At 38.4% G+C, this 18,542-nt stretch overlaps 2 protein-coding genes and 1 long non-coding RNA gene across 5 annotated transcripts; 2 read left to right on the top strand and 1 right to left on the bottom strand.

The window, feature by feature from the left end:
- Positions 1-473: 473 nt before the first annotated feature.
- Positions 474-4,732, top strand: LOC115754550 (boron transporter 1-like). The gene is made up of 12 exons (XM_030693602.2): positions 474-992; positions 1,116-1,198; positions 1,390-1,582; positions 1,681-1,819; positions 2,036-2,201; positions 2,310-2,476; positions 2,567-2,740; positions 2,865-2,960; positions 3,077-3,214; positions 3,340-3,659; positions 3,773-4,040; positions 4,163-4,732. The coding sequence occupies exons 1-12, from the start codon at positions 889-891 to the stop codon at positions 4,463-4,465; spliced, it is 2,151 nt and encodes a 716-aa protein (XP_030549462.1). The 5' UTR covers positions 474-888; the 3' UTR covers positions 4,466-4,732.
- Positions 4,733-9,233: 4,501 nt separating this feature from the next.
- On the bottom strand, positions 9,234-13,915 carry LOC115754584. Of its 3 annotated transcripts, none has more exons than XR_004017008.2 (7): positions 13,537-13,915; positions 12,996-13,095; positions 11,864-11,959; positions 11,709-11,761; positions 10,394-10,508; positions 10,064-10,111; positions 9,234-9,512 (listed from the first exon to the last, which is right to left on the bottom strand). XR_004017008.2 is itself a non-coding variant. In XM_030693653.2 (7 exons), exons 1-7 carry the CDS (start codon positions 13,794-13,796, stop codon positions 9,438-9,440), a joined length of 681 nt encoding a protein of 226 aa, XP_030549513.1. In that variant the 5' UTR covers positions 13,797-13,915; the 3' UTR covers positions 9,234-9,437. The 3 variants fall into 3 exon arrangements, 1 of the variants encoding a protein (XP_030549513.1); XM_030693653.2 differs by having other exon boundaries at positions 10,460-10,508; XR_007199692.1 differs by having other exon boundaries at positions 9,411-9,523; positions 10,065-10,111.
- On the top strand, positions 11,732-12,582 carry LOC125316565. Its single transcript, XR_007199693.1, has 2 exons — positions 11,732-11,853; positions 12,436-12,582. It is a non-coding gene; the product is annotated as an uncharacterized LOC125316565 (long non-coding RNA).
- Positions 13,916-18,542: the final 4,627 nt, after the last annotated feature.

Raw genomic sequence — 18,542 nt, 5'->3', positions numbered from 1 at the left:
TCTTTGGTGAGCTAAATAAAATAGAAAGAAAGTTAGCAATTTTAAGGCCACCCATCTTGATGCATGTCCCGAAATTCATGCCGTGTCGACATATGAAAAACTCACTCTTGTTCAAATTTATTTTAAACTTTTAACCAAAAAAGAAATTTATTTTAACCAAATTATTATTTTCTATGCATTCAACGAACATAAAATAATATTCTGAAGGAGAATTATTGGTTTTTTATATGATTGATGGGTCCAAAAAAAAAAAATTAGTGTGTGAAAGCAAAGTGGGCAATTAATGGAGGGGGAGATTCGTACAGATTTTAAGGTATCTTCATCATCAGCATTACTAAGCAAAGTTCACTTTTTTATTTTTTTTTATTTACAGAGATATGTTGTCAAGGCTCCCTTTCATCTCTCTTTTGACCACCTCTGCACCAGAATCTGCCTCCCTTTTGTGTTGTTTTGTTTTTTGTTTTTTGTTTTTTTTTGGCCTCTTTTATCAATCGGAAGAACACTTTTTGGAGCTTATATAATTGAGTCATTTGCCTCTCTTCTCTTTACAGGCAGTTTAGATCAGCAGATGCACAAATCACATTGTTTGTGACCCTTTTGTCTGTGTTGTGCACTGAATCTTCCATGCTGGTTTCTCTGAATTATTCCTGCATGAACTCTTTTTAGCAGGTCATGAGTGTCTGAACCTATCTCAGAGTCTTGTATTATATTGCTCCGGTTGAAGTTATGGAGGTTTTCCGATAATCCGGACCTTGCTTTTGCCGGAATGGCTAGGCATTGATGGTGTATGATGATTGAGTTGTTCCTCTAGAAGGCATTGAGTAGCGAAAAGATTGCGTCGGGTTGGTGAAACCTTGTTTTTTTTTTTTTTTGTCTTGAGAAAGAACGATGGAGGAGACATTTGTTCCCTTGGAGGGAATCAAGAATGACCTTAAAGGAAGGCTTACGTGTTACCGGCAAGACTGGAGTGGCGGCTTCCGAGCAGGAATCAGGTACTGATTCACATTTTTGGTTTTCATTAGTCATTAGTTCCTAGTAATTGTAGCCAAGCTGACGAGTGTTTGCGCTACTGGGATGTATCATTACTGATGGCTAACTGTCGTTCATTTTTTCAGGATTCTGGCTCCGACGACTTACATATTCTTTGCTTCGGCGATTCCGGTCATTTCGTTCGGTGAACAGCTGGAGCGAAACACTGGTAAACAAGATTGCATTGCATCTGTGATACGGAGGATTCACTTTCTTATTATATGATCTTTTGTTGGCTTTCGATTCGCTTAATTTATAACGAAACTTAGTTCAAATGAGAGAAGAAAACTGAATAGCAAGATAGTGAAACAAGGGCATCCGATCATGATTCTGTCTCTGACATCGATCCGGTAAATGCAGAGGGAGTCTTGACGGCAGTTCAGACCTTAGCGTCCACCGCACTATGCGGCATCATCCACTCGATCATCGGCGGCCAGCCTTTGCTGATCCTGGGAGTTGCAGAGCCTACTGTCATCATGTACACGTTCATGTTTAACTTTGCCAAAGAAAGATCGGATCTGGGTCGGAACCTGTTCCTCGCATGGGCAGCTTGGTAATCTGTTCCGCCATTGAAGGGAAAAAAAAAGAAAATCTTCAGTTTTTTAGGCCATTTTTTTGTTTGACCTTCCTACTTTTTTGAAAACTGTGTAGGGTCTGTGTATGGACAGCGGCTTTGCTGTTTCTGATGGCCATACTAGGAGCTTGCTCCATCATCAACCGATTTACCCGTGTGGCCGGAGAGCTGTTCGGCCTGCTCATAGCAATGCTCTTTATGCAGCAAGCTATTAAAGTAAGAGGAAGCAACAATCTAAATTCAGTTTCTTTAAAGAAAAACGATCAACTTGCTCAATTAATTGTAAGATGCACGCAAGCTGTAGGATCAAGAGGCCATGTGTGGCGCATCCTCGATGTAATATTTTATACATGGCAACTAGGTTACGCGACAGAAGTAAATGAGGGAGAGAGGCAAGATTAGTTTCTCAAACATTGTGTGTTTGATTGCCAGGGGCTAGTGGAAGAGTTCCGCATACCGAAACAGGAAAACCCGAAGTTGGCCGAGTTTTTGCCTTCATGGAGATTCGCCAATGGAATGTTCGCGGTAGTTCTCTCGTTTGGACTCCTCCTCACTGCATTGAGAAGCCGGAAAGCCCGATCGTGGCGGTACGGAACAGGCAAGTTGACAGAGTTTCGAAATTCTATTCTTCTCTCTTGAAGAATGGCTTCTGATTGCGTATGATTCCATATGAAATCTCATGTCTTATGATTTGCGATTTCCATAGGATGGCTTCGGAGCTTCATTGCAGACTATGGAGTGCCGCTCATGGTCCTAGTTTGGACCGCTGTTTCCTACATACCAGCAAAGAGTGTCCCCGACGGAATCCCACGGCGTCTTTTCAGCCCAAACCCGTGGTCCCCCGGTGCATACGAGAACTGGACTGTTGTTAAGGCACGCATATTTCTAATTCCTTGCTGAAGAGTTAATTTTAAGCTCCCCTGAGAAGAAAAATTGTCGCTGATTCGCGTTTCGAAATGACAGGACATGTTGAACGTTCCATTTTTCTACATAATTGGGGCTTTTATTCCGGCGACGATGATTGCCGTGCTCTATTACTTCGATCATAGCGTAGCATCTCAACTTGCTCAACAGAAGGAGTTCAATCTGAGAAAGCCTGCTTCTTATCACTACGATCTGCTTCTTCTGGGGTTCTTGGTATGCGAATATTCCGTTGATTCAGCATCTAGTCACCTTTTTCCTTTTAGCAACATTTCTGCGTGCGATTCTTCAACTTCCTGGTTTAAGAGTTTGAAGGACAACAATGCTTTCTTGATTGCAGACATTGATGTGCGGCCTTATTGGAGTTCCGCCAGCGAATGGAGTGATACCGCAATCCCCAATGCATACGAAGAGCCTTGCAACACTCAAACACCAGGTAATTCTCCAAAAATGTTTGATTTTTTTCGTCTTGTCCTTCGAAAGATCAAGAGTCACGTAGTTTGCTATATTGCTAGAAAGATCTAAGCACTGAATTCTCTGTCCGACGCACAGCTGCTTCGGAACCGACTCGTTACTACTGCTAGAAGAAGCATACGGAACAATGCGAGCTTAGGGCAATTGTATGGGAATATGCAAGAAGCTTATCAACAAATGCAGACCCCATTGGTCTACCAGGATAGCTCTTCTCGAGTAAGAATGAAACCAGAATTCATTTTTCTTTCGTTCTTGCATGAAATATTTAAATCGGATGTAATGTCGTGATACTTAAATCTCCAACTTAAATCATCTTATGAGGTTTGATATTGTGTTAGCAGGGACTTAATGAGCTGAAGGAGACGACAGTACAAGCCGCTTCAAGCATGGGCCATCTTGATGCCCCGGTTGATGAAACGGTGTTTGATGTTGAGAAGGAGATTGATGATCTGTTACCTGTCGAGGTCAAAGAACAACGCCTCAGTAACTTACTTCAGGCAATGCTGGTCGGAGGGTGCGTCGCAGCCATGCCTATCCTCAAAAAGATTCCGACTGCGGTGCTTTGGGGATACTTTGCTTATATGGCAATCGACAGTTTACCGGGTAACCAGTTCTGGGAAAGGATCCTGCTGCTCTTTACTGCACCGAGCAGAAGATACAAGTAATTTTTCCTATCCTTAACCAGTCGAATAGACAAACTTTAGTCGGTCTCATTTTCTTGAACTTGCTTATTTTTTCGAACTCACTATCTCATACCGAACACATTTCCTTCAGGGTCCTTGAGGAGTACCACGCAACTTTTGTGGAGACGGTGCCTTTCAAGGCGATCGTCACTTTCACGCTGTTTCAGACAATATACCTGCTTATTTGCTTTGGACTCACTTGGGTTCCGATCGCCGGAGTTATGTTTCCCTTGATGATCATGCTTTTGGTGCCGGTAAGACAATATATCTTGCCAAAGTTTTTCAAAGGAGTACATCTTCAGGATCTGGATGCTGCAGAGTATGAAGAAGCACCGGCTTTGCCATTCAATCTTGCAGCAGTAAGTTGCACTCTTCCTGTCTTCCCTAAGACCGATAAATGATCATAAAATTCTAGTATGCATTGTAATTTTCCTTGATTTTGATTGCCAAACTCAAACTAGTGTTCTGCATATTCAACCAGGGGATGGAGATTGGTGCTGGAGCTTCTTATGGTGGGGGTGGAGAGATATTAGATGAGGTTATCACTCGAAGCCGCGGTGAGATCCGGCATGTGTCTAGCCCGAAAATCACAAGCTCCACCGCGACACCAGCACACAGTTCTAAGAGCACCCTCCAGAGCCCTCGGCCCAGTTTCAGTCCTCGCGTGAGCGAATTAAGAGGTGAGAAGAGTCCTCACGTTGGAAGAGGACCATATAGTCCAAGCACTGGAGAGAAGCAGCTCTCTCATCTGGGGAAGAGTCCGAGTAATCCGGCTTCTGGTTAGCTGATGAAGATCTCTAGTTGCTTAAAATGAAAGTCTGATGCAAGAACTTGTACTGTTCTAAGTGTTCTGCCTGCAAAGAGGCATCAGTGTAAAATATTTCGCGCAAGTCTTAACCTTTTGCATCAATAGATCTGTGTGCTTTTACTTGAACAGTTTAGCCGGGAATTTAAACTTCCATTTCCTTCTGTCTGTAATGAAGTTTTGCTTTGGTAATTGCCTGTACTCTGGATTTCATTGAACGAGTAAATACCCTTAAAAAGCTTGTCCCGCAGTAGTCCATTGTGTTTCTATTTGTATATACATGCCGTCGATAGGGGGAGAAAGATAATATGAAGGAAACAGAGAATACTTCAGAAGCAGTGTTGAGCCATTTCGGTGCCGGAACTAACATCTGGGTCTTTGATTTAGCAGAGCCTGACAGAAACAGCAATTTTTCTGCAAAGAGATTTGCACCGCCTTCTAGGATCTGAAGCCACAATAATCACATGAAGCAATTTTTTAGTGGAGGCACAGCTTTATGGGCAAGGTGAGCAAGTGAGACAGGAAAGTGCAAGCCTCCTAGAAAGTCATGTCCCAAGATCTCCTTGCTTTAAGATCACCATGATGTCAGTGAACAAACCACCTCTCACTCACTACTCACTCACCACCACAATCCATCCCAAAAAACCAAATGATACTGCAGAATCAAGCACACCCAGAAAGGAGCATTCCACATACATGATGATTATCTTCAGATGGATTATCGGCTTTTCTCGATCGGTCAGTCGCGAGACTAAAGTAGTGGTAGGAATTTCTTCCGAGCTGTAATCATACCGGACCGGGAAAAGAAACAGGGCAGGGTCCTTCATTATTAATGGCAATGAGGCAATGTGGATGAAGGGATCAGGGAAAACGAAAAAGGAAAAGGGCGGTTCCATCTAATTTCGTCAGGCTTATTCCTGGTGCCTGTCAAACAAAGTCAGGTCGCTTTCGGACAACTCCCGGATCTGAACTAGAAGCTCCTCCTCCATCCATGATTCATCTACACAAAGCAAGACACAACTTCCTTTATTCATTCCCACCACAACGACAAAGTTGTTTTGACATCATCCCATTGGGTGATGAAACCAGGATCAGCAAGATTTGACAGGTAAGTTGACCTCAACAAAGGTGAACAACAGCAGTACACAAAAATGCAATCAATATGCTGGGAATGAGTGGCTGAGTGGCAATGAGAAAGATAAAGATGTAGTGTACTCCTCTGTGACCTTCTTCATGAACTTGACATTTTGCCATAATCATCACCAATTTTACCCAGGAAAAGAAAAAGAAAAAGATGGTTGGATTCTCATCCTTCCAATCCTGGGAAAGAGAGGGAATGCATTTGCCCATGCACGCGCACGAGCACTTGTCGTGATCCAAAAGGAGCTCGAAAGCATAGACAAGACAGATTGAAGATACAGACAATTTAGTAATCAAGCAATATGTGAATGAATGCAAGCACTAAGACGGAAAGCTGAGTGCCCATATTTCAAGTACACAAGAAGAACTCATGTCTCGGATTGATAGCCTTTATAAACTGTTCAAGCTTCACAATAACATGGCCTTCTTTTTTTTCTAGGCCACTAGGACCAATTCATCCCAACAAATATAAAAGATGATAAGGCCAAAGAGAAAAAGAAAACCAGGGAAAGACGAGCCTCACCAAAATAAGCAAAAGAAGATTGCAAGCCTGACATTACCATCTCTGCTGTGTGCCTGTGATGAACCTGAAAACCCTTTACATTCCACCAGTTGGACTCAGATAAATGTTGATAGAGAAAAAAGAAATCCAAATCCAGGTCAATACAAAAGAAAAGGAAGAACCTTAATCTGGACATATGAATGAATATCTGATGGTCAAGGGTGATGCATCTGAATAATTTATTTAGACAAAGTCTGGGAGAACATGGGTCAAGTTTCTTTACTATCATTAATCCTGTTTTAAATGGTTCTTTCATTGGCCCCACAAAATGGCTCTTTCTTGGCACGCTTACAAGGTTAATAATGTATTCGTTTTCGTAAAAAAAAAAAAAACAGATGATTAGGAAAAAGCAAGAGGTCTTAGGGCTTTAGGTGCAATAAAGTCATTGAAATGACATAAGCTACATTCTCCATGTTCTGTTTCTTAATTATTTCATGAGCAAGCACGATTAAAGAGATATAGGTACAATGTTCTAAGGTCCACTCCCTTCTCCTAATTCCCAATGACCAACAAGGGAGGCGATGGCAAAGGTGGGGTTTGTTGTTTGATCACCAATTCAGGGTGTGCTTGTTTCGAGAAAAAAGCTTCGACAAATCATCTTTCAAGAAAATATTTTTCACTTATCCGATCAGGAAATTCATTTTCCTAAATTTAAAAATGCAGATTTTCTTTGATCGTAAATAACTTTTCGGATTATTTTCAATTAACCAAACGCATGAAAACCTAATTCGCGGGAAATTCTTTCACTCAAATAAATACAACATTATATTTTTTTTAGGTCATCAAATTTTGATTGATGACACTAGTGACCGCGTCTTCCTAGAACCAAGGTAGATGCTTACATGTGCTGAACTCAAACGCACCCAATTGGGCCTGAAGAGTGAAGACATGATGGAGTAGTCAATCAACTAGAAGTATCTTCTTCTTCTTTTTCGGTCAGAACCAGAACTACCTTGATCATGAAACTTTGGCTTGATGTGTAGTAACTCAATAAAATTACCAAAAAAATCTTAAATCTATTATACTTTTATCAATTTAGTCATAAGTTTTTTAATTGTACTAATTGAGTCAATCCGATCAATTTTGACTAGAAATCGTTAATGTAGACGCCAAATGTTCTACATGGCACGATCGGTGTTGACGTGAATTATTAATATTTTTATTTTTTAATATTTTTATTTTTACCTTCTTTTTTTTTTTCTTCTCTTTTCCTTTTTTTTTTTTTTTTACTATGGCCAGTAAGTTTCGCCAAATCCTTGCCGATCGCGGTGAGAGTTGCGGCCCTCGCCTAGATATGGGCTAGGCTAGACTTGCTCGCCTCCTCGATGAGCCAACGACCCTCACAGGCCATGGTAAAAAAAAAAAAGTAAAAAAGGAAAAGAGAAAAAATAAATAAAAAGGTCAAAAAATTCGAAAAGCAATATTGAAATATTAGTAAAAAATTTCCATGTCGGTGTCGATCGTGTCACATAGAACGGCCGGTGTCCACTTCAACGATTTCAGGCCAAAATTGACCGGATGGACTTAAGCGTAATACGTATATTAATCATAGGTGAAATGACTAGTGGCATTACTTCGAAGAACTTGGAGCTATGTTGGCGTATAATTGTGTTATTATTATTTTTTTTATCGAAAGCACATTAGTGTTGATTTGGGTGATAATTAGCAAAGAATGCAGCTTAATAAATATGGTCTCAAGTGTTCACACTTTACATTGACTAAATTTCTAAGAGATATAATCAATCATTTTTCGAAAAAAAACTTTTGAATCTTGAGTTTTTTTTTTAAACAAACGGATCCTAAATAAGTACTATTGGACACTCCTCTTTCAACGAAAACCAATCTCCTATTCTACATGTTACATCCTTCAGTGTTAAAATGAAGAAATTCTCACACTCAAGCATTGAAGGACTTGACACTTCACATCTTATTGGAGTTTAAGAAACTAGAAAAGAAATTAGAGAATGCAAAGTGTAAATTTTCATCAATCTCATCATGGGAAATGTAGGATCTTGAAGCTATAGAATATTGTATACATATACTCTTAAGTGAAAATTCTGAAAATCTCCCTAAGGTGCCGCTCATTTCTCAAAAAGTTTTCTTTGGACTCGACTTCATTTTGAAGTACCTCAATTGACATCACCATCGCATACTTCTCGCACGCGAGAAAGATGGCTCCATAGAGGTGCTTAAGTTCTTAGGACAAGCTAATGTAACTTTCATGTGAAGACAGTCTACGGTTATAGAAACACGACTTGCCAAAAACAACAGAGCAGAAGTTTGCTTCTTTAGAATGTCATCAGAAAGCAGAGTGTCCTGTTTAAACAATAAGTGGGAATGGTTTTCTGCAAAGTCTACAGAGCCTCATAACCGATCTTTTCGAGCTAAAATAATGGCTCGAACCGACCATTTCTAAGGTAAGAAGATGACACTTTTAAGAGTGCGGAGTGTTGCAGTAGCAGGACCATTACCAGAAAAGAGGAACAGAAAAGGATCACACGACATTCTTATATGTGGCACTGGCACGTAGCTGATCTGACCCCAGGTTCTCACCCGTAAGTTTTACTTTCATCCTTTCCTAGTTTCATATTTCTGAAGATTCTCGACCGTCGAATTTGTTTGGAAAGACAGATGTTAGAGGTTGATGAACTTTGTCCTGTGTTTGTTCTTGTTACTGCTAGTGAATTTCTCAAGAAAGGCTTGTTAAGCAGAATAGCAGACGATGAATTCCATCCGACATTCAGACTCAAAACATCCACAAAATAATTCCTGTACATGAAACAATGCTGCGAAGCATTTGAACTTGGCTGGACTAATCTGCTCTTTATGCTGCAGTAGATGCCGATTATATTCGACCAAAAGTTCAGATAAAACTATGGCTTTATCCTTGAGTTCGAGAACTAAAAGTGGCTGTTCGATTTATGCACCATCGACACATGTTTCAGTACTCCTGCTCGACGTATCGTATTTGTCTCAAGCTTGTGAAGTGGGTGACTACTTGTTTAAAAGGGGTCAAAGTTCCAAAGCAAAACAAACCACAAGATCTGTATGAATATCATAATTCGCATATTGAAAGAATGGAAGTACAACACAGTTGCGCGAATGAATGTAGTTCACGCGGCAAAGAATACAGATGGTTTCTATTAAGAATGGTTCGGATGCTCCTATATGGAAACGACCCAGCATGTAAGCATCCAGAATGATACATTCCGCAAATGTTTGTTGGATAATTAGGTATTTTCAGTTTTCTTAGTAGCTCTTAGCTAACACTGCAAAGCGTTCCAAACCACGTCGCAGTAAGCTCTCCAGAAAAGGCTGCAGCGCCTGCAAGAAAAAAAAGTAAGATCAGCAATCTAATAAAAGAATTTTCATTATTTTTCGACAAATAAAGGCTTGTTTGGTAACACCGCTGTTTCTCTGATTCCTGTTCTTTTGTTCCCGAGAACATAAATCTGTTTGGCAACGTCAAATCTGTTCCCGGGAACAGATTGGTGGCTAGAGAACAGATTTGGAACAGCAACAAAAAGCAAAAATAATCTACTTCTCTGTTCCCGGGAACAGAATTAAAAAAAATTCATTTCTGCGCAGAAATTGTTTTCGGGAATAGAATTGTCACCAAACAGACCCTGAAGCTTCTAAAACATTGAATATGAAACACTTCCACCAGAAGCATATAAATACTGATTTCTCAAAAGAGAGAATAGCAGCAAAAAGTTTTCTACTTTCTAGTTCCATCATTAGACTTATCATTGTGCTATTCTCTAATTAGTGTAACCAACTTGACAACAAAGTCATTAGGTAGCTATTAAAATGCAGCGAGTTCATTGGTATATACTAGCTTCACTAACTTTGCAAGGGACACAGAGAATCCGTACATTTGCCACAGGAACCAAAAGTTGAGGCACCTCATAAGAAACCATCAGCTGGAAAAAAAAAATAAAACACTGGTAAGAGAGCTACACTACTTAAGCCATGAAACAGAACTGTATATTTTTCTATGTATAGTGCAGATTTATCACTCTCTTCCTTCTTCATTCCATTTAGACATGTTATTGAAAAAAGACATGCATAGATAGAACTGATACATGAAACAGCCGTTTTGATTTATATCCTTAGTGCAGCACCTATTAGGTGTTTAGGATTATTAATACATCATAGTAATTTCAATTTTGCCGGTCAATTGAAAGCAGAAGAATGTGCATTACATTCATAGCAAAGCACACATCGGCATTAAGACATCAAATACAGGATAATGCTTTGTGCAGTCTTACTTCTACTACGCAGGAAGATGGACCTTTTGGATAAAACCGAACAGCTCCTCTGCCACATGAGAGATCATTGTCACCCACTTTTATATAGTGCAATCAATCAATTTTACAAATATTTAGAACTATTGGGTGTCACCAAAATAAATATGTCCAAATAAAGACCAAGCACATGGAGTATGTATTCGACGAGCGTAGTATGTGACAGAATCTTGACAATAAAAGGCATACAAGGACATACAAAACAAAGAACGATAGGATACAAGCCATTAAGATCCAACACGGATTGTTTAAGCCATAGGTGAAGGAACTTACTGCCATAACTAGATGGCACCGTATGAGGAACCGGAGTTAGATCAATAAGAACCCTCTCACAAAACCAATTTTAAATGGGGCATGAAGGAAAGAGAAACTTGGCTGCGACAAGTAAACCCCATAAACAAGCAATGATAGTTCTGACATCAACAATTAAAATTTCATGCAACTTCAAGAAAAGAAAAAAAAAAGCTGCTATGATGTTCAAAGAGACTTGTCACGTATCATGAGGTTCCAACATGGTCACCCAGAAAAGTTTAATGAATGGTTTCAGTTTACCAATAGGACTTCACCATTGTTTTTACATTCCTTTAAGATTATGAATAAGCTTTCAAGTCGATCTAGCAGGTATTCTTTTGCCTTACAAAGCAGCTACAAAATCCAATCAAAATTTGCGAGTCCATTCTCCATTAACTTCAAACTTTCACATAATTGTGAGGTCATAATTCAGATAATAGATAAGTCATGATGGTATCGAATACTGTTTAAACATTCACGGCATGACGGCATTTTAATCTACAACTAACTTGGCTGTATTGTTTTAGAAAGTTAGGCAGATTCCAGAAGATGGCCTATTTGTAGATTTCTCATTTTTATTCACTCCGATAGCTGTATCAATTTCGTTGCATCAATCAAATACTTAATTTCCTTCCCTCAAGCGAGAAAGAGCAATTAAGCTTGGGAATAAAAACATGCTCAATACCTGAGAAGCACAGCCTATAACAATTGCGGCGAAGCCTAATATGCAGATTCATGCTCAATGCTAATCGTGCTGAAATCAAGTTCATGTAAATACAAGCATATTGGCAGTGCTTACTGTGCCAACATGAATAATATTCCCATAGAGGGTACCCCATAACGAGCAGAAGTCTTATTGTTTCAGTAGCCTCATCAGAATTTGTATAATGAAAATACAAAACAATTTTCTATAACTTTTTACCTGTTCGGAAGACCTTCTAGAGATCTCCAGTGGATTTTCTGGTTTGGGATTGGCTGCACAAAATGACCAAATTATGGCTTCAGCAAGAATGACCAGAATCAAATCGCCAATGTAAAACTATGTAAAGACATGTGTATAACTCTGTGTTTCATCACCTGCATATTTCGAGAAAGCCAAGAGTATTCAATGTCCCGACCGAAGGCTTTATACTTTAGAGACCACCTTGATAAATCAGGTTTATCCTCCAATGTCTGTATATCGAAATCAACCATCAAAACAAGAAAAGCAACGAAGCAAGCCACTTAACAAGAATAGTTTCCCTGGTCAGTTTTGAAAGTGGAATAGATACCACAAGTATGCTACCAAGCAATTGAAATTAGCGACTCCAATGACCATGATAATCTGTTTGAAAGATTACATTCACATTTTATATATTCCATGTAGCTTTCTTTAGGTTAGGAATATACTAAGGCAAACTACTGGGGATTCTCTCAGCATGTCTCTCCAATGGAAGCAGAGCCAAATTGGACACTCATGAGCCCACAACACACAACTAAAGGAGGAGACTAAAGCTCAAACCTGTAGAAAATAACTCGGGAAAGTACCTTTGTTTAGCCCGGGAATATGGTGTTAGTAATGGATCTGACAGTTTTTTGGCCAATTCAAATGCAGGTGCTTTCTCTCATTGAGCAAGAGGCACATACATAGTTTTTGAAGCTTACAGCAGAACACAGCATGTCTCCACAATTACCAAACCGAATTGGATGCAGAAGGGAGCTATGTGAGGCACCTTAGCACATACCATCCAGAGTTTACAGTTCACTTCTCCAACATTTTGACGGGCAAAATTGAAAATAGTACTTCTCAAAAGGATGAACCCAAGTCCTTGCTTGTCAATCCTCATATAAGAAATCCACCAATATCCGAGAGAGGTATAAGCAAGTATTTAGAAGAATAGACGAACATCAGCCAATACCAGCAATCAGAGCATCCCAACATACAAGGTCCTTATATAGCCACGGATTATCGTCCATTATCCGTAACAATCTAATTTGTTGGGGCTTCAACAAGTGATAGTGGTGTGAATCCGCAAACTATAAAGTTGAAGAATACTTAAACCTCCATTCCCCAATTTGACATCGAAAGAAAGAACAAAAGGAAACAATGAATAGAACAAGCTATTTCACTAAAAATCTTAGCTGTAATAAGGCAGTAGATTGATAACGCTAAAACCACATTATGTGCAGCTAAAAGAATGCTACTGAGACAAGGCATCTCCTTGCAAACCTTTACAGAAGAAATAAAAGGCATCCAACGAGGAATTGATTCACGATCGGAGTAACATTCATATGCCACAGAAATAGGTACGTCGATCTCCATCTTAACCCTGCATTTGATTTGAACAAAGTGCCTAGTTAGCTTTAGGAAAGTTGCATTTTAATATTCAAACCTCAAAAGCATGTAGAGTGGTAAACCCATCTTCACCTGAAGATACCAGATAATAAATAGACATTCAATTAACCAGAGACAAGCCCATTTCACAATGAGTTGGGGAAAAATAAAAGCCAAAAAGTCAACCTGAATAAAACTCACAAACTCCATGCATTACTAAGTAAATCATTCAAGAGGTACAAATGACGAGTCAATCGAAGTATGCCGCAGCAATTTGCCGTTGGCTGAAATGATTTCAGAGAGAGTCCCACTTCAAAGATGGAGCGAGCGAAACAATACAGAGCTCGCCAATTTTCCCCCTTCAAAGGCACGAGTAATTGATAAACGAACATGGGTACTGAACAATTACACCGAAGAAGAATAAGGGGAGACTCACGTGCAGTCCTGCCATTCCATGACAGGAGAGAAAGGTATAATGCCTGTGGTGGAGAGCGACCTTCGCCTGGCGGATCCATGAATCGATCGGTTCGTGATGAAGAATGTGCGACCGAAAAGAGACGATCTTGAACTTGAAGAAGAAGCGAACAAATTCCTGAGAAAGAATGGATTTCTGGGTTTTCTTGTGGGCAAGCGACTGGGATTGCGAGTGGCAGGACTTGACGCGAAAATGGCTGCAGTCGTTGCGGCGGCAAACATGGCTGATGTCTGTCCAAAAACGGCCGGAGGATGTCACGGAGGCGACCACCTTTGATTAATATCACCAAATCCTCATACACGTGTCATGACTTTAATGAGTTCACCGGGATTTTTTGGCGTCATTTCTCGGAATATATTCGTCTTCACAACCTGAATTATAAACGTTATGATTGGGTCTTACCATAGCAAAAGAACATGCTTTCCGTAAATTCAACGTCCAGATGAACGCTTAAATTATCACCGAACTTGTTAATAAAGAGAGTATAGCGGATACCACTGGGCCGGCACTACTTAAAGTTACTCGAAGACTCTTAGGATTGCTTTCAAAGGTCAAAATTCGTCATATTTTTCGGGAAGATATGCTTGCAAATATTGGAGTAGTGACGCGATTAGATATCACGTTTTACTTGCAGCTTTCAAGGGAATTATTTCATATTTTGTTTAGTGATCAAGTTGAGATTGCTGATTTTAGACTATAGTTTTATTTAGTTTGTACCTTCTATTTACCCCAAAAAAAAAAGATGTTCATGCTATGCTCACATGCCCTTGCATATTGAATGTGGAAAGCCCAGTTCGTTCATGCTCCTTTATTGCCTGGATTAAAGGAATCGAGTTGAACAATATGGAGCTCGAGCTCAACTCAAAAAGAAAACTCAAGGATACTGAAATTTAACTTGACTCTGGGTGTGCTTGATTCGTCGAAAAAATATTCATGCATAAAATCATAAAAGCGAATTCTCCAATCTAAAGAGCTGAAAACACTTTCTAAAATTGCTACTCTTGAATTTTTTTAATGTTTTAATTTGTCATTATTATTATTTTTTCTTTTTTTTTATCTTTCACTCGATCAGTCATTGGGCCTCGGCCACACCCTGTGACCAGCCACGGGCGCGGGCCGGTGAGGCTCGGCCTCACGGTCAGATCTAGTGAGCTTGAGGCCGAGCCTCGCCGTGGCCCAGTGACCGGCGAGGCAAAAGAAAGACAAAGATAAAGATAAATAATGACTTAAGATAAAATCATGAGATTGAAATTATTTTCCAAATGAGATCCGAACACCAGAAAACATACCAAACAAAGGAAAATTAACCATTTTCCTAGAAAATAATTTTTTGGAAATCATTTTTCTTTAGCATTAAGTTTTACGTGAAATAGTTCGCTTGTTTTGGGGAAAACCTCATGTTGAATAAAAATACTTTTTGACAAATCATTTTCAGAAAAAATGGTTAGTTTTCCTTTGTTTGGTTATATGTGATCGAAAATATTTTTAAGTGGTTGTATCTCATTTGAAAAATTATTTCAATCTCAATACTTTATCTCGAAGAAAAAAAAATCTAATTTTTAAACAACTTAATTATTTTTATTATTTCTTCTTCTTCTTCCTGCTTTGTCATCGACCGGTGGCGGCTACAAGCGAGCTTGAGTAAGGGTGAGCAGTTTGAGATTCCATACGGGTTCCAACTAAAACCTATCGTCGAAACATGTTCTTTATTGAGTTGATCACCTTTTGAGGTGATACTTTGTTGACCGATGTCTATATACTTAATCATGTGCTTTGTATATTAGTTACTTCCACTCTATACGAGTGAATAGGTCGAAAATAAAATTTGAGTTTTCTTAGAACTTGGGGATGTACTGCCTATACACATAAGTCCTCCCACGGGTATGGGAAATTAGGCCCTATAAACAAAAGGAATATCTTCATGAGATAGTGAGAGCACTCGAAAGAATATGTATTTATAGGTGAGCAAGAAAGTGAGAGTGTAATTGAGTTTGAATCACGAAATGTCACATTCTTAGTAAATGAATTTTTCAAAAAGGATGAGATAGGTGAAGATTATTCTCTCTTTTGATATATTGGTTTGTGATAATGACATTATTGGGGCGTATAATCCAAATGGGAGCAATGTGAGAAGTGAAGAATTTGCTTCGAATCAATCTCAATTGCGACACCCGATGAGAAGATACTGTTATTATTTAATCCAAGTGGGAGCATAATGGAGCATGATGTATTAAGTGTGCAATCTCATGTACGGTGAACGATTCACGAAGGCATTCCCCATCGATGTTTTGACATTAAAGAGGAAGCTTTTATAGTCGGTTAATATAGTCGCTCTACAAAAAGAGGATGAGCCAATAAATGTGAATGGAGCTCTGACTTACCCCGATAAGGAAATATGGATATAAGCAGTGGAAGAAGAGTTAGAGTCAATGAAATCAAGCCAAGTTTGGGAACCGATTGATATTTCGAAAGGACGCAAAGTTATTGGGAACAAGCGGGTTCTCAAAATAAAGCATAAAGACAATAGTTTGAATGAAAGGTATAAGGCTCGCCTTGTGGTGAAAGAATACAACCAATAGGAAGGAATGATTATGAGGAAACATTTTTCTCTTGTGATGAGATTTACCTCAATTTGCTTTATTCTAAAAATAGTGGCAAGTATGGATCTTGAATTACATCAAATGGATGAAAAAACTCTTTTTCTCAATGGAGAATTGGAAAAAGAAATATATATATATATATATATATATATATATATATATATAGAGAGAGAGAGAGAGAGAGAGAGAGAGAGAGAGAACAACCCATTGGGTTTGTTATAGAAGGCCAAGAAGAAAAAGTATGTCGACTTTTGAGATCGATAAGTGGCCTTAAGCATTTTTCGAGACAATGGTATATACGTTTTCATAATGCCATAATGCCATATGATTTTGTAATTTTTTATGAAGATCATTGTGTATATATATATATCAAAAGATCCAAAGATCAATTTGTGATCTTATCATTATATGTTAATATTACCGGAAGCAATATGGAGTTTATCAATACAGTTGAGAACTGGTTATGTGCCAATTTTGAAATTAAGGATATGGGTGAAACTACATATATTCTTGGAGTTCGTTCAAAGAGATCGTTATCTTTTTTACAAGAGACTTATATAAGTAAAGTCTTTGAACGATTTTTATGCAATATCGTAAACCCATAAATACTCCTATTGCGAGAAGTGAAGGACTGAGCCGTAGAATGTGTCCCAAGACTCCATAAAACAATAAATGAATGGAAAGTATTCCATATGCTGATGCTATGGAAAGCTTAATGTACGCTATGATACGTACAAACATGATGTTTGCGATGCATTTGGAATGGTGAGTAGATACCAATCCAATACAGATCAAGCACATTGGACTACCGTCAATAGAACCTTGAGATATATGAAGGGTACTGTCAATTATTCGCTAAGTTATCAAGGTAATGATCTGCGCCTTGTAGGCTATACTAATGATGAGTAAGGAAGAGGTTTAGATGAAAGGAAATCTACCTCTGAACTTGTGTTCTTGTTAAATGATGTTGTCATATCATGGAGTAGTAAGAAACAAACGTGTATAACCTTATCCATGATCAAAGCCAAATTTGTGGCATTATCAGTAGCAGTACAAGACGATGTTTGGCTTAAGAGATGTTTGGATCAAAGAGGTGTTGCTAAAGATGTTGCAAGTTAATTATTGGTTAATTGTGATAGCCAAGCAATAATAGCTTACAATAAAGATCCATTGCCAGAACAAACATATAGACACAAAGTCTAAATTTGTGAAAAACATGGTTGTACGAAGATATGTGAACTTCCAATATGAATTTACATATAGAATGATAGCAGATCCTATGACGAAGACAATTCCTAGAGAAGTTTTTCGTAGACATGTGAAATCTCCGGGAATGCGTAGAAGTTGAAGTATGGATATTTATATTTCCCAAAGTTCACAGTTAATAGTATTTGTTATTATTATTGATGCCTATGAATCAGTACGATATTTATGCTTGTTAATGCTTAGTGCATTATTTTGAGAATGAATGTCAAACGGATAAGAGATTAACCCATTCACACGGGTAATCGTCTCTATTTACTGTGTGATAAATAGAGTTAAGATAATTTTAAGCTTGTTATCTAGGTAATAATTTAGAGCTCAAGATTAAAATACGGATGTTGCCTTAACAGAGTGTCAAGATGAGGTCATAATGTTTATTATATCCGAAAGTGAAATAACCATCATATTTCACTTTATCCGTCTTTAAATGCCAAATATGAATTATGATGGATTCTTTCAAAGAAAGTAGATATGTGAATTCAAGTTAGACATTTAGTATGTCCGGACTATCATCCGTACGGTATTAAGTGAAAAGACATACGATTTATGAAAAATGAGTGAATACCGTAATACGTATTTCATACATATGCATAAAACGACCAATAAGAATTGGCAAAAGTTTTGATCTCGACTTTTAAACCGTGTGAGACTCTTGAGGATAAAATTCCTCAAATTAGTCCCCTCACAACTCTTATTTACTCTCAAGATTTTTATTCAATATTTGCTATCTTAGAGTGTTGCCAATGGTTATGAAATTGATTCGATATAACAGGACATTTCTAAAAAAACAAGCCGGACTGAAATTGAGAGATTTAAGAGGAAGATCAATTTGTTTTGATATCACATTATATCTTTGTATTCACAAGTCGATCAATTATTTTTATTTGAGTTTAATCATAGTCGTGAATACAATGAGTACACGATACTTAAAGAGATCAAGAAAGATATGAAGTAAATGTGACCGATTGATCTAGAATGTTGCATATTGAATCTACTCTGAATTAATGTGTCCATTTTGAGATGTTATATACTCACAATCGATGTATGGTAAGGAGCTCTCGTAGTAAGCTGGTCGAACGGATTATTTGTTGATATGAACTTTAC

The sequence above is a fragment of the Rhodamnia argentea genome, chromosome 1 (assembly GCF_020921035.1).
Source record: "Rhodamnia argentea isolate NSW1041297 chromosome 1, ASM2092103v1, whole genome shotgun sequence".
NCBI lineage: Eukaryota > Viridiplantae > Streptophyta > Magnoliopsida > Myrtales > Myrtaceae > Rhodamnia > Rhodamnia argentea.
The sequence above is the reverse complement of the archived record's forward strand: the minus strand, read 5'-3'. Positions and strand labels throughout refer to the sequence as shown.

Excerpts from the sequence above, each read along its gene's own strand:
- LOC115754550 (XM_030693602.2), top strand. The coding sequence starts at position 889 with ATGGAGGAGACATTTGTTCCCTTGGAGGGAATCAAGAATGACCTTAAA. Across the intron at positions 2,477-2,566 it reads AGAACTGGACTGTTGTTAAG|GACATGTTGAACGTTCCATT; the intron begins GCACGCATATTT and ends TCGAAATGACAG. Across the intron at positions 3,660-3,772 it reads GCACCGAGCAGAAGATACAA|GGTCCTTGAGGAGTACCACG; the intron begins GTAATTTTTCCT and ends CATTTCCTTCAG.
- LOC115754584 (XM_030693653.2), bottom strand. The coding sequence starts at position 13,796 with ATGTTTGCCGCCGCAACGACTGCAGCCATTTTCGCGTCAAGTCCTGCC. Across the intron at positions 11,960-12,995 it reads CTTTTATTTCTTCTGTAAAG|ACATTGGAGGATAAACCTGA; the intron begins GTTTGCAAGGAG and ends TTCGATATACAG. Across the intron at positions 10,509-11,708 it reads CTAGAAGGTCTTCCGAACAG|AGGAGCTGTTCGGTTTTATC; the intron begins GTAAAAAGTTAT and ends CTCATGTGGCAG.